The sequence below is a fragment of the Bombina bombina genome, chromosome 4 (assembly GCF_027579735.1).
Source record: "Bombina bombina isolate aBomBom1 chromosome 4, aBomBom1.pri, whole genome shotgun sequence".
NCBI classification, from domain to species: domain Eukaryota; kingdom Metazoa; phylum Chordata; class Amphibia; order Anura; family Bombinatoridae; genus Bombina; species Bombina bombina.
In genome coordinates this window covers 59659361-59674116 of record NC_069502.1, presented here as the reverse complement: position 1 = coordinate 59674116, position 14756 = coordinate 59659361, and the positions used below count along the sequence as shown (strand labels likewise).

Sequence of the window (14756 nt, the reverse complement as noted above, 5' to 3'; positions counted from 1 at the left end):
TTGCAATTCTGAAGGCGGAGAGTGTCTGCTGTCTGCATTCAGCAATGTCTATCGGACATGATCCATAATAACGGATCATGTCCAACAGACATTTGATAAATAGGCCCCTAAGTCTTTTTTGAGATTAAAGATATTATATACTCATCTCTTTTATGTTACAACACCAGAAGCGGTGCTTATCCGCTGATAGAAATACAAGTTTATACCTTACTATTATGATCACAATTACATGTTTATACTTACTAAGTGTCATTAGACCTACAAAGGTCGCAAATATGACTATCATGATCCACTAGTTTTACCAACATCAATAGGTCCACAAGTGGCCAGCCAATTAGTCATTTATAATAGCCTTTAAAAATGAAAAATAGAGGTTTCAGTAGTCCATGGGGTAGATTTATCATAGTGCGGACGGACATGATCCTCTGTAGCACATCGATGTAGCACATTTATCATTGCACAAGCAGTTTTGGTGAACTGCTTGTGTAATGCCGCCCCCTGCAGCCTCAGAGGCAGTGGACGAGTTAGGGAGCTGCGGTCTTAAAACCACTGCTTCTTAATTCCTGTTTCTGGCGAGCCTGAAGGCTCGTGAGGAAACAGAGGCATTGGGACCAATACGGAGATTGTTAAATTGGCCCCCATATCTTTTCAACTATCTTACATATTGCTTAAATCATTGTGTTTAACTGATATTTTGACATGTACACCATTGGATGTTTATAATACGTATTCTCTTTTACATAACCTCAATAAAAGATTATAAAACCAAAAATAAAAAAATGGCCCTTTACCAGAACTTAATATTTGGGAGTTTACAAAGGTGGTTAATACAAAACACATATAATATATATTAAATATAAATAATTATATACACACACACAAAAAGAGAGAGAGCGGGAAACAGTGAAAGAGAGAGAGAGAGACAGAGAAGAGAGGGAGAGAGAGACAGTGAAAGAGAGAGAGTGGGAGAGAGAGACAGCGAGAGATAGACAGTTAAAGAGAGAGAAGGAGAGAGAGAAAGTGAGAGAGAATGAAAAGAGAGAGATAGAAAGAGATAAAGATATAAATTCTTTACTGAGAATCTGTTTTTATTTACTCATAGTAGATCACTATATAGCACATCTATACATTCTGCCACAGAAAAAATAAAATAATATATATATATATATATATATATATATATATACACACACACATATATATATATATATATATATATATATCAGCACAAGTATTTATATACAATACAATTGTAATACCTATTTGTACATCTTGTGCAACTAAACAATTCACTGACAATCTTCATTACAGAAAGTTGATGACAAAGCCAATGCAGAGTCATTGCTTGATGAGTATAAATCATGTTTTTGTGAAAATATATAGCGACAATTATATATTGTCATTGCTAATCAGTGATCTCATTGGTGATGTTGATTGATCAATAATGGCATGAATAATATTTATGATTACAAATGTAATATTGATTACTTTATCAGGAGTAAATAAAATGTATTTTCTTCTCTATTTCAGGGAATAGTAATTACTAACCAAATGTGACTGTGATTTCTCCCTCTGGACATGGGACACAGCCGTAGCAGCACTTTTTCTGCTCTTTCAGAATAACTTTCCTGAATCCAGGAAAACAGCTTTCAGTACACACGGAACGAGGAGCCTAGAAATACATATAGATTTTTTAGATTATAATCTTTTTATACAGCAGGACAATGCTCTTTTATACACATCAAGCGTGCTAGGGGACCAGTGTCAATTGTTATGCACTAATAATATTCAAACCCTTGTTTTGAAATGTATATGTTACAGGAATTTGTGTACATACAACCCTATGTCTGAGCAGGAATTCCCACTGATCAGCTAACTTATCCCTTAACAGGAATTCCCTCTGATCAGCTAACTTATCCATTTGAAGGAATTCCCTCTGGTCAGCTCAACTCACCCTTAGCAGGAATTCCTTCTAGTCAGCTCACTACTTCTTTAGCAGGAATTCCATCTGGTCATCTCACCTCTTCCTTAGCAGGAATTCCCTCTAGTCAGCTTACCTCTCCCTTAGCAGAAATTCCCTCTGGTCAGCTTACCACTTCCTTAGCATGAATTCCATCTGGTCAGCTAACATCTCTCTTAGCAGGAATTCCCTCTGGTCAACTCACCTCTTCCTTAGTCTAGGATTCCCTCTGGACAGCTCACCTATCTCTTATTAAGAATTCACTCTGGTCAACTCACCTTTTCCTTAGTAGAAATTCCCTCTGGTCAGATCACCTATCCCTTAGCAGAAATTACCTCTGATCAGCTCACCTCTTCCTTAGAATGAATTCCTTTTGGCCAGCTTACCTCTCCCTTAGCAGGAATTCCCTCTGGTTAGCTTACATCTCCCTAAGCAGTAATTCCCTCTGGTCAACTCACCTCTTTCTTAGCAGGAATTTCCTCTCGTATGCTCACCCATCCCTTAGCAGGAATTCCCTTTGGTCAACTCACCTCTTCCTTAGCAGGAATTCCCTCTGGTCATATCATCTCTCCCTTAGCAGGAATTCCCTCTGGTTAGCTTACCTCTCCCTTATAAGGAATTCCCTCTGGTCAGCTTACCTCTTCCTTAGCATGAATTCCATCTGGTCAGCTCACATCTCTCTTAGCAGGAATTCCCTCTGGTCAACTCAACTCTTCCTTAGCAAGGATTCCCTCTGGTCCGCTCACCTATCCCTTAGCAGGAATTCCCTCTGGTCAACTCATCTCTTCATTAGCAGAAATTCCCTCTGGTCAGCTCACCTCTTCCTTAGTAGCAATTCTCTCTGGTCAGCTCACCTCTTCCTTAGCAGGAATTCCCTCTGTCAGCTAACTTATCACTTAGCAGGAATACCCTCTGGTCAGCTCACCACTCCCTTAGCAGGAATTCCCTCTGGTCAGATCACCTTTCCCTTAGTAGGAATTCCCTCTGGTCAGCTCACCTCTTCTTTAGTAGGAATTCCCTCTGGTCAACTCACCTCTTCCTTAGCAGGAATTTCCTCTGGTCAGATACCCTCTCCTTTAGCAGGAATTCCCTCTGGTAAGATCACCTCTCCCTTAGAAGGAATTCCCTCTGGTCAGCTCAGCTCTTCCTTAGAAGGAATTCCCTCTGTCAGCTAACTTATCTCTTAGCAGGAATTCACTCTGGTCAGATTACCTCTCCCTTAGCATGAATTAACTATAGTCAGATCTCCTCTCCCTTAGCAGGAATTCCCTCTGGTCAGATCACCTCTCCCTTAGCAGGAATTCCCTCTGGTCAGCTTAACTCTCCCTTAGCAGGAATTCCCTCTGGTCAGATCACCTCTCCCTTAGCATGAATTAACTCTAGTCAGATCACCTCTCCCTTAGCAGGAATTCCCTCTGGTCAGATCACCTCTCCCTTAGCAGGAATTCCCTCTGGTCAGCTTACCTCTCCTTTAACAGGAATTCCATCTAGTTAGCTCACATCTCTATTAGCAGGAATTCCCTCTGGCCAACTCACCTCTTCTTTAGCAGGGATTCCCTCTGGACAGCTCACCTATCTCTTATTAGGAATTCACTCTGGTCAACTCCCCACCTTCCTTAGCAGAAATTCCCTCTGGTCAGATCATCTATCCCTTAGCAGAAATTAACTCTGATCAGCTCACCTCTTCCTTAGAAGAAATTCCTTTGGGCCAGCTTACCTCTCCCTTAGCAGGAATTCCCTCTGGTTAGCTCACATCTCCCTTAGCAGTAATTCCGTCTGGTCAACTCACCTCTTTCTTAGCAGGGATTTCCTTTGGTCAGCTCACCTATTGTCAGGATTCCATTTCATGTTTTACTTCTCTCACTTCTCATCACATGGTTCTCTCACTTTCATGTTACTTAAGGCTCCACCTGTCAGCAAACAGGTGCTTAGTTATTTTCATTAGCAGGAGTAACAGCTTACACACAGTCTCTGAGCTGCATTGTTTTTCTCAAACCAACTGCTTTCACAAAGGACTGTTTGCTTGGATTACTCTGGACTATTTTCTACAAGGATTACATCCCCTGAAATATCCTGTTTGCATCCTTGGACTTACAGCTAAGTTACCTCTTAATTTTATTCCTTGCATACTATTTGAGAACTTAACTGCTGAATTGTTATTGTACACTTACAGCATCTCTCTTAATTTAACTGGAGCTGACAGGCACTGCAGTTTTCTAAATTACTCTGGACACTATTTCATACTGGGGAATCACTGTCTCCTTTCTCACTTCATAATATATATGCTGCTTTAAGAACAAGACTTTGAGCTCTAAGTTTACAAGCTTGAACTGAAGAGGATTTAACTATTTCAAAATAAAAACTGTTACTTGGTTTTGCAACTGCAAGTCTGGGCATCTTGCCAAATTCCTCTCTTACTCTGCAGCAGCTGCTCTCAATAAACACAGTTACAAAGTAGCAGCTACAAGACAACTGAAGCATTCTCTGTGCTTTTGTTAAAAGTATATCTCTTGCAAACCAAGCTTACTTCTTACAAGGATTAACCAACTCTCTCCTGCATTACATGTTTATTTAATGTAAGCTTAAAAAATAATTTTTGTTCTCTCAAGTTCTTTAAATTAGAAGCATATTTTTCTTCTATCATTTTTTCATTATTTTTTCCATACTGTGCCAGTCTAACAGTATTGGAAATATTGTGCTTAGAAGGATTCATGTTGTGATAGTACTAACAGCATTGAACCTCTAACTTAATATTAATTCACCACAGGTTTACTGGTCTATGCTCACCTAAATAGCCCAAAAACCCTGGTGATACAAAACAATAATTGATCTGCAGTTGCGTTCCACTTACATAGTTTAAATAGACTTTACACCTATCCATTAGCAGGAATTCCTTTGGTAAACTCAGCTCTTCCTTAGCAGGAATTCCCTCTGGTCATATAATCACTCCCTTAGCAGGAATTCCCTCTGGTTAGCTTATCTCTCCCTTATCAGGAATTCCCTCTGGTCAGCTTACATCTTCCTTGGCATGAATTCCATCTGGTCAGCTCACATATCTCTTAGCAGGAATTACCTCTGGTAAACTCACCTCTTCTTTAGCAGGGATTCCCTCTGGACAGCTCACCTATCCGTTATTAGGAATTCCCTCTGGTCAACTTACCTCTTCCTTAGCAGAAATTCCCTCTGGTCAGATCACCTATCCCTTAGCAGAAATTCCCCCTGATCATCTCACTTCTTCCTTAGAAGGAATTCCCTCTGGCCAGCTTACCTCTCCCTTAGCAGGAATACCCTCTGGTTAGCTCACATCTCCCTTAGCAGTAATTCCCTCTGGTCAACTAACCTCTTTCTTAGCAGGAATTTCCTCTGGTCAGCTCACCTATCCCTTAGAATGAATTCCCTTTGGTCAACTCACCTCTTGCTTAGCAGGAATTCCCTCTGGTCATATCATATCTCCCTTAGCAGGAATTCCCTCTGGTCAGATCACTTCTCCCTTAGCAGGCATTCCCTCTGGTAAGCTCATCTCTTCCTTAGTAGGAATTCCCTCTGGTCAACTCACCTCCTCCTTAGTAGGAATTCCCTCTGGTCATCTCAACTCTCCCTTAGAAGGAATTCCCTCTGGTCAGATCAACTCTCCCTTAGTTGGAATTCGCTCTGTACTTCACAGTAAGAAGACACATTACAGCCTATCAGCAGCAGACCCTCCCTCCCAGACCCTCCCACCTCCTGGACAGCATCCATTTTAGATTTATTTGGAAGCTGCATTCTTATTGAGAGGAGGGACAGTGTAGCTGCTGCTGATTTAATAGGGAAATCGATAGCTAGGCTAGTGTATTCAGTGTCCACTACAGTCCTGAAGGACTCATCTGATCTCTGCTGTAAGGACTGCAACCTAAAAAGCCCTTTTTAGGGCTAGAACTTCAGCCCAAAAAGCCCTTTTTAGGGCTAGAACTTCAGTAGTTTTTTTTTTTTTTTTTGTAATCTAATTGCATTTGCCTGCCTGTCATCCTGTGTGTGAGGCTCACAGCATATACTGTGCCTACTTGCTCACTGCCAACACTCATATCTGGTGTAACATTAGTGTAAATTTAAAAAAAAAAATCCATCCGGTGAAGTCCTCATCCAAGCGGCAAGAAGTCTTCATCCAGGTGGCATCTTCCCGGCACGGAGTGGGTCTATCTTCAAGACATCAGGTGCGGAGCATCCTCTTCATACGGTCTCCACCGTAAACTGAAGGTTCAATGCAAGTGACATCATCAACGATGGCGTCCCTTGCTTTCCTATTGGCTGAAAGATTTCTATCAGCCAATAGGAATTAAAGCTAAAAAAATCATATTGGCTGATCCAATATGTTCAATCCTATTGGCTGATTGGATCAGCCAATAGGATAAAAGCTCAATCCTATTGGCTGATTTGATCAGCCAATAGGATTTTTCAGCTTTAATTTCTATTGGCTGATAGAAATCTTTCAGCTAATAGGAATGCAAGGGACGCCATCTTTGATGATGTCACTTGCATTGAACCTTCAGTTTTTAACGGCGACCGTATGAAGAGGATCCTCAGCGCTGGATGTCTTGAAGATGGACCCACTCCGCGCCTGGATGAAGACTTCTTGCTGCTTGGATGAGGACTTTGCCGGCTGGATGAAGCTCGAAGAGGCCGCCTGGATGAAGACTTCTTGCCGCTTGGATGAGAACTTTGCCAGCTGGATAAGGATGGATGTCCGGACTTCAATAACTGTAAGTGGATCGTCGGTGGTTAGTGTTAGGTTTTTAAGGGGTATTTGTGTGGATTTTTTTTAGCTTAGGGTTTGGGCGTTTCATAAAAGAGCTGAATGCCTTTTTAAGGGCAAGGCAAAATAGCTAAATGCCCTTTTAAGGGAAATGCCCATACAAATGCCCTTTTCAGGGCAATGGTTATCTTAGGTTTATTTAGGTAGGTTTTTATTTTGGGGGGGGGGGTCGCTTTGTAAAAGAGTTGATATCTGTTATGTATCTGGCTTCTCCTTTAAGGTAACCATCTTGGTTGTTTTAGACTCCACCTCTCTTATGTTTTACCCTATTTAACATAACCATTTTCACTGATTCCTTGCTTGATTATTTGCTCATTGCCTAAGGGTAAGATTTCCTCCTATCAAGCCTGTATTAAGAACCTTTCTTATTCTCTGATATTTGTCACTTATATGAACTCTAAATTGAAATGTATTTCCACATAACTGAACTCTGCTCAAGTGCAACATTCACAGGTGTCTTGCTACTCCTCCTCCTCACACATCTAGCCAGATTCTGCCTGCTACTCCTGGAACTCAATTCGGTATCAAACAACTGTCAGCTCTCCCTGGAATCACTCAAAGACTAACTGCTCCAGGAACCGGTACCGGTAAAACTTTAAGTGTGTACACAAATTCCTTTAACCATATTAATATTCTTAACATATACTTGAAGTATTTCTTTATTTTTGATTCAATTTCCGTTTTTGCAAGTATTTTATCTTGAATTTGTATTTGCATGGTACCTTTTATTTTTTTCTGCTTAGTTTTTGTATGAACAATACCTGTCTATTTAAATATAATCTAGAAGTTAAACTTTGCTGCCATTCCAACTGAACTCCAATTAAGATTATACTTAGCTATTTTTAGTCAATGCTTTAGATTTGTAACAAACAGTTACAAATTTAAAGCAACATCAACGCTTTGTTCAGTACAACATTAATTCTCAATATTTCTGTTGTCCATTCCAATACTCAACCACAAAACTTTAATATAAGGCTATAAATTAGTCTTTCTAGCAAAATATTGCAGTATAATTAAGCCTATAAAAAAAATGGTATTTTTTTTTTTAAAATCGAAACTCACTTGCACAGCATGGACCCTATTGAGGTTTCAAACCATATTACTACATTGAACCAAAAGGTAGATATTCTGGGCCAAGTATTAAATGAGCTTCAGAAAGAAAATGGCATATTAAAGGGATTATTAAATGACTATTAAATGTTTCAGCACGAAATTCAGTGACACCTGAACCTCTAGTAAATCCTCCAATTATTTTTTCAGGAAATAGATCCGATGTTAGGGAATTTAGAATCTCTTGCATGATGTATTTTGCCATGAAGCCCAGAACTTACACAAATGATAGATTAAAAGTTTGCACAATTATCTCTTTTTTAAAAGGTGAGCCCAGAGTATGGGCCAACAGTTATGAAACTAACCATGCAATCTTAAACTCTGTAGACGACTTCTTCACATCAATGTCTACATTGTATGATGATGATGTAGATAAACAACTAACTGCAGACACAAATCTCAGATCCCTTAGACAAGGGAAAAGGAAAGTGCAGCAGTACATCTCCAAATTCCAAACTTGGGCTATAGATTCTGGCTGCAACGCATTGAGTCTAAAAAATCAATTTTGTATAGGTTTATCAGAATATCTAAAAGATGAACTATCCCGAATAGAGATCCCAGAAACGTTAGAAGCCCTAATCAAAATCAGCATATCACTTGATAGAAGATTCCGTGAGAGGAGAGCTGAAAAGACCACCTCAGAGTATAATCCTAGAAAGACACTCAACCCGAATTATAAAAAAGTCCTAATATTGACATACTTATGGAGATTGGAACAATAAAAGGCCCATTATCAGCTGAAGAGAAAATGAGAAGACGCACATTAAAATTATGTTTGTATTGTGCAAACCCAAATCACGTAGTATCCTCATGCCCCCTGTTAGCAGGACAAAAGAAGGGTAAGGAAGTTTCTTTTCCTCATGCATGTATCTCAAATTGCACTACAACTTTTTTTTCTTCTAATATTTTCTTACAGTGGGATCAGCAACATATCAAAACCGAAGCGATGATTGATTCTGGGGCTTTTGGGTATTTCATGGATGAAAATTTTGCTATTGTAAATAAAATACCATGCGTGTTAAAGCAGACTCCTATGCCAATTAGAGTTATTGATGGCTCTTTTATTCACAAGGGTCCTATTACACAAAACACAGTTCCATTACTTGTATCCTCACACTCAGGACATAAGGAATACATAACCTTTGATATTATTCCCTCATGTATTCACACTATTATTCTAGGTTATCCTTGGCTAATACTACATAACCCTCACATTGATTGGACATTAAACCAAATAACTTATCCATCTGACTACTGCTTATCCACATATTTTTCACATACTTCTATTTCTAGTGCTGAAACTTATCCCTCAGTTTAAAGAGACTTATCGGAAGTTTTTGACTTAAAGGAGGCTGAAAACCTCCCTCCTCATAGAATTTATGATTGCCCGATTGAAACCATACCTGGGGCACCAATTCCATACGGCAAAATGTATCCTTTATCTCAAAGCGAATTGCAACACCTGCAGGAATATCTGGATGACAACCTTAAAAAAGGTTTTATAAGACCATCAACCTCTTCAGCTGCCGCGGGCATGTTTTTTGTCAGAAATAAGGATAAATCTTTACGGCCGATTACCGATTATAGAGCCTTAAATAGCATCACTGTCAAAAATAGGTACCCATTGATATTAATAACTGAATTATTAGAGAGACTAACTAATGCTAAAATGTTTACTAAACTTGATCTAAAGGGGGCATATAACCTGATAAGAATCTGTGAAGGTGATGAATGGAAAACTGCCTTTAGAACCAGATAAAGGATTATTTGAATATCTGGTTATGCCTTTTGGCTTGTGTAATGCCCCAGCTACATTTCAGGCATTTGTAAACGACATTTTTTGTGATCTTAGGGATATATGTGCAATAGTATATTTAGATGACATTCTAATATATTCAAAAAAACAATAGTAGTCTCTGGAAAATGTAGATTTCTCTGATAATAAAGAGAAAAAGGCTTGTTATATGTGTTAAAGCCCAGTAAATATGGTGCAATATACTCACTCCTTAAGTTGCAATCGGAATTATTACAAAAATTATTAGTTTATAAAGCATCCTATATATATTATGTTCATCTCTAACTAAATATATAATTCATTGCAAATTTATCATTTTTGATATGCCGTTGCTTTTGTTTAGTTTTATTTATATTTCAATAGTTCGGTATGAACATAATGATTAACCAATGAGATAAGCCCTATTGTAAAATAACCAATAAAAAGAATCGGTCATTAAAATTCCTCAAACGAGTAGTATGGTGTAAGGAGTTCCATTTCAGGTCTGATTTGAAATCACATGCTTTCCCCAACCTATCCGGAAAGTACTGGTGTTTTGTGTGGAGAGTTCCAGATTCCATCCTGTTTAACGTCACGTGTTTTCGCCAGCCTATCATAACTAGGCTGGTATATGTTACAGAAAAGTTCAGTTTCGGGTCCAATTTGGTAGATCAAAAAAGGGGGGGCGGAAGTCTCGAGTGACGTACATATCCAGAAATTGTTCATAAATATATGATCATCTATTGTGTAATTTCTGTGAAATAAAATAAACAAATGAACAGTATTTGTTCTTAATGCATAACATTGTCTGTACAACAGATTCTTTACACAAAATCCTAAATACCAAAGACATATATAGCAAGGAACTATTATCCTGTTATAAATGGCAAAAATAAGGTTTTCTTTTTTTCTTTATAAAAACAAATGAGTAATTTTTCATTGTCACCAAAATCTACATCGCGAACAGACATGCCTGTCATTTAAATTTAAATGACCTATAGTAAAACCAGGGATAGGCAAGGTGTCCGTATACGGACACTGGTGTCCGTGACTAGCCCTTGCAGTGTCCGCCACAACCTAAGTATATCTTTTCTTTCTGATTAAATAATAGGAATAAAAAAAAATATATGTAGTGTGAATAAAGTTAGTGGCTTGTCAAAAGACTGCTAGTGATTTTGGGGTGATAAGTTATGGAATAAATAAAGCCTGAGTGAAATACTGGATGTGTATCTGCATCTGTATAATAACACCCATCTATACATAGACACAGTAGTGACACTGGCACATGCATATAGCCCGACAAGGGCTGGTTATAGAATCAGTGGTATCTGCATCAGAATAATAACACCTAGCACTATATAATGACACAGAACAGTAGTGACACTGGCTCATGGGTATAGCCAGACAAGGGCTGGTTATAGAATCAGTGGCACCTGTATCAGTATAATAACACCCAGCACTATATAATGACACAGTAGTGACACTGGCTCATGGGTATAGCCAGACAAGTGCTGGTTATAGAATCAGTGGCATCTGCATCAGTATAATAACACCCAGCACTATATAATGACACAGTAGTGACACTGGCACATGGGTATAGCCAGATGAGGGCTGGTTATAGGATCAACGGTATCTGCATCAGTATAATAACACCCAGCACTATATAATGACACAGTAGTGACACTGGCTCATGGGTATAGCCAGAGGAGGGCTGGTTATAGGATCAGTGGTATCTGCATCAGTATAATAACACCCAGCACTAAATAATGACACAGTAGTGACAATGGCACATGGGTATAGCCAGAGGAGGGCTGGTTATAGAATCAGTGGTATCTGCATCAGTATAATACCACCCAGCACTATATAATGACACAGTAGTGACATTGGCTCATGAGTATAGCCAGAGGAGGGCTGGTTATAGGATCAGTGGTATCTGCATCAGTATAATAACACCAAGCAATATACAAAGACACAGTAGTGACACTGGCTCATGAGTATAGCCAGAGGAGGTCGGGTTATAGGATCAGTGGTATCTGCATCAGTATAATAACACTAAGCACTATAAAATAATGTTTATAATATCAAATGTACCTTGGTGTCCTTCACTAAGGTCTGTACTTTGGAAAATGTCCACCACAGCCTTTGTCTGTGCCTATCCCTGAGTAAAACTCATAAGGTTTATTCTTCTCTTTACAATAAATTAAAACGACTTATATTGACAGTGCATTATATCTTAAAACAACATTACTTATAAATCAAACATTTCTTCCATATAATGGGGTCTAGTTATCAAGCCGTCAACCTCAAATACGCTGGAATTCCGCAGCGTATTTGTGGCGAGGCTGATTCGCCTTAGTTATCAAAGGCTATAGACCGGCAAAAGTAGAATTTTGTGACGTAAGCTTCGATCCGCCGGACTCAGTCCGACACAGATCGATTCTTACGTCACTCCAGATGTTCCGAACACAAGTGCGGCACAATCCGACTACTTTTGCTAGTTATCAAAAAACTAGCAGGTACGCTCGGCACTTTTACGGCCCAGCGTACCTGGTTTTCAAACCGCCACCCTGGAGGCGGCGGATCCCATAGGAATCAATGGGAGTCTGACCATAGCGAAAGTACAAGTTCGCTGCTGCCAGACATCCCATTGATTCCTATGGGAGCTGTCTACACCTAACACCCTAACATGTACCCCGAGTCTAAACACCCCTAATCTGTCCCCCCTACACCGCCGCAACTAAATAAAGTTATTACCCCCTAAACCGCCGCTCCCGGAGCCCACCGCAAGCTACTCTATACATATTAACCCCTAAACCGCTGCTCCCGGAGCCCACCGCAAGCTACTCTATACATATTAACCCCTAAACCGCCGCTCCCGGAGCCCACCGCCACCTACATTATACCTAGTAACCCCTATCCTGCCCCCCCTATACCGCCGCCCTCTATAATAAAGTTATTAACCCCTATCCTGCTGATCCCGCACCTCGCCGCAACTAAATAAATAGTTTAACCCCTAAACCGCCGCTCCCGGACCCTGCCGCAACCTATATTAAATTTATTAACCCCTAATCTGCCCCCCCCTACACCGTCGCCACCTATAATAAATGTATTAACCCCTATCCTGCCCCCCACTACACCGCCGCCACAGTAATACATTTATTAACCCCTAAACCTAAGTCTAACACTAACCCTAACACCCCCTAACTTAAATATTAATTAAATAAATCTAAATAATATTTATATTATTAACTAAATTAATCCTATTTAAAACTAAATACTTACCTTTAAAATAAACCCTAATATAGCTACAATATAAATAATAATTATATTGTAGCTATCTTAGGATTTATTTTTATTTTACAGGCATCTTTCAATTTATTTTAACTAGGTACACTAGCTATTAAATAGTTATTAATTATTTAATAGCTACCTAGCTAAAATAAAGAGAAATTAACCTGTAAAATAAAAACTAACCTAAGTTACAATTACACCTAACACTACACTATACTTTAATAAATTATTCCTATTTAAAACTAAATACTTACCTGTAAAATAAACCCTAAGATAGCTACAATGTAATTAATAATTACATTGTAGCTATTTTAGGAATTATATTTATTTTACAGGTAACTTTGTATTTATTTTAGCTAGTTAGAATAGTTATTAAATAGTTATTAACTATTTAATAACTACCTAGCTAAAAGAAATACAAAATTACCTGTAAAATAAATCCTAACCTAAGTTACAATTAAACCTAACACTACACTATCATTAAATAAATTAAATAAATTAACTACAAATAACTACAATTAAATACAATTACATAAACTAACTAAAGTACAAAAAAGAAAAAAAGCTAAGTTACAAAAAAAAAAAAAAATAGGTTACAAACATTTAAAAAATATTACAACAATTTTAAGCTAATTACACCTAATCTAAGCCCCCTAATAAAATAACAAACCCCCCCAAAATAAAAAAAATGCCCTACCCTATTCTAAATTAAAAAAGTTCAAAGCTCTTTTACCTTACCAGCACTTAAAAGGGCCTTTTGTGGGGCATGCCCCAAAGAATTCAGCTCTTTTGCCTGTAAAAGAAAAATACAACCTCCCCCAACATTAAAACCCACCACCCACATACCCCTAATCTAACCCAAACCCCCTTAAAATAACCTAACACTAATCCCCTGAAGATCATCCTACCTTGAGTCGTCTTCACTCAGCCGAGCCACCGATGGAACTGAAGAGGACATCCGAAGCGGCAGAAGTGATCCTCCATGGGGCGCTGAAGAAATCTTCCATCCGATGAAGTGATCCTCCAGTCGGCGCTGAAGAAGTCTTCCATCCGGGCGATGTCATCTTCCAAGAGGCGCTGAAGAAGTCTTCTATCCGGGCGATGTCATCTTCCAAGCGGGGTCTTCAATCTTCATCCCGCCGACGCGGAACATCCTTCTTTACCGACGGACTACCGACGAATGAAGGCTCCTTTAAGGGACGTCATCCAATATGGCGTCCCTTCAATTCCGATTGGCTGATAGGATTCTATCAGCCAATCGTAATTAAGGTAGGAAAATCTGATTGGCTGATTGAATCAGCCAATCAGATTCAAGTTCAATTCGATTGGCTGATCCAATCAGCCAATCAGATTGAGCTTGCATTCTATTGGCTGATCGGAACAGCCAATAGAATGCGAGCTCAATCTGATTGGCTGATTGGACCAGCCAATCGGATTGAACTTGAATCTAATTGGCTGATTCAATCAGCCAATCAGATTTTTCCTACCTTAATTCCGATTGCCTGATAGAATCCTATCAGCCAATCGGAATTGAAGGGACGCCATCTTTGATGACGTCCCTTAAAGGAGCCTTCATTCGTCGGTAGTCCGTCGGTAAAGAAGGATGTTCCGCGTCGGCGGGATGAAGATTGAAGACCCCTCTTGGAAGATGACATCGCCCGGATAGAAGACTTCTTCAGCGCCTCTTGGAAGATGACATCGCCCGGATGGAAGACTTCTTCAGCCCCGACTGGAGAATCACTTCATCGGATGGAAGATTTCTTCAGCGCTCCATGGAGGATCACTTCTGCCCCTTCGGATGTCCTCTTCAGTTCCATCGGTGGCTCGGCTGA

The 14756-nt window shown here is 39.3% G+C and overlaps 1 protein-coding gene across 1 annotated transcript in view; it reads right to left on the bottom strand.

Annotated features, from left to right (window-relative positions):
• The window catches only part of LOC128656867 (vomeronasal type-2 receptor 26-like), a 52835-nt gene that overhangs the window by 11330 nt on the left and 26749 nt on the right, over positions 1-14756 (bottom strand). Inside the window, exon 4 of the mRNA XM_053711032.1 lies at positions 1549-1672. Coding sequence (XP_053567007.1) covers positions 1549-1672 — 124 coding nt within the window. The remainder of the gene's footprint in view (positions 1-1548; positions 1673-14756) is intronic.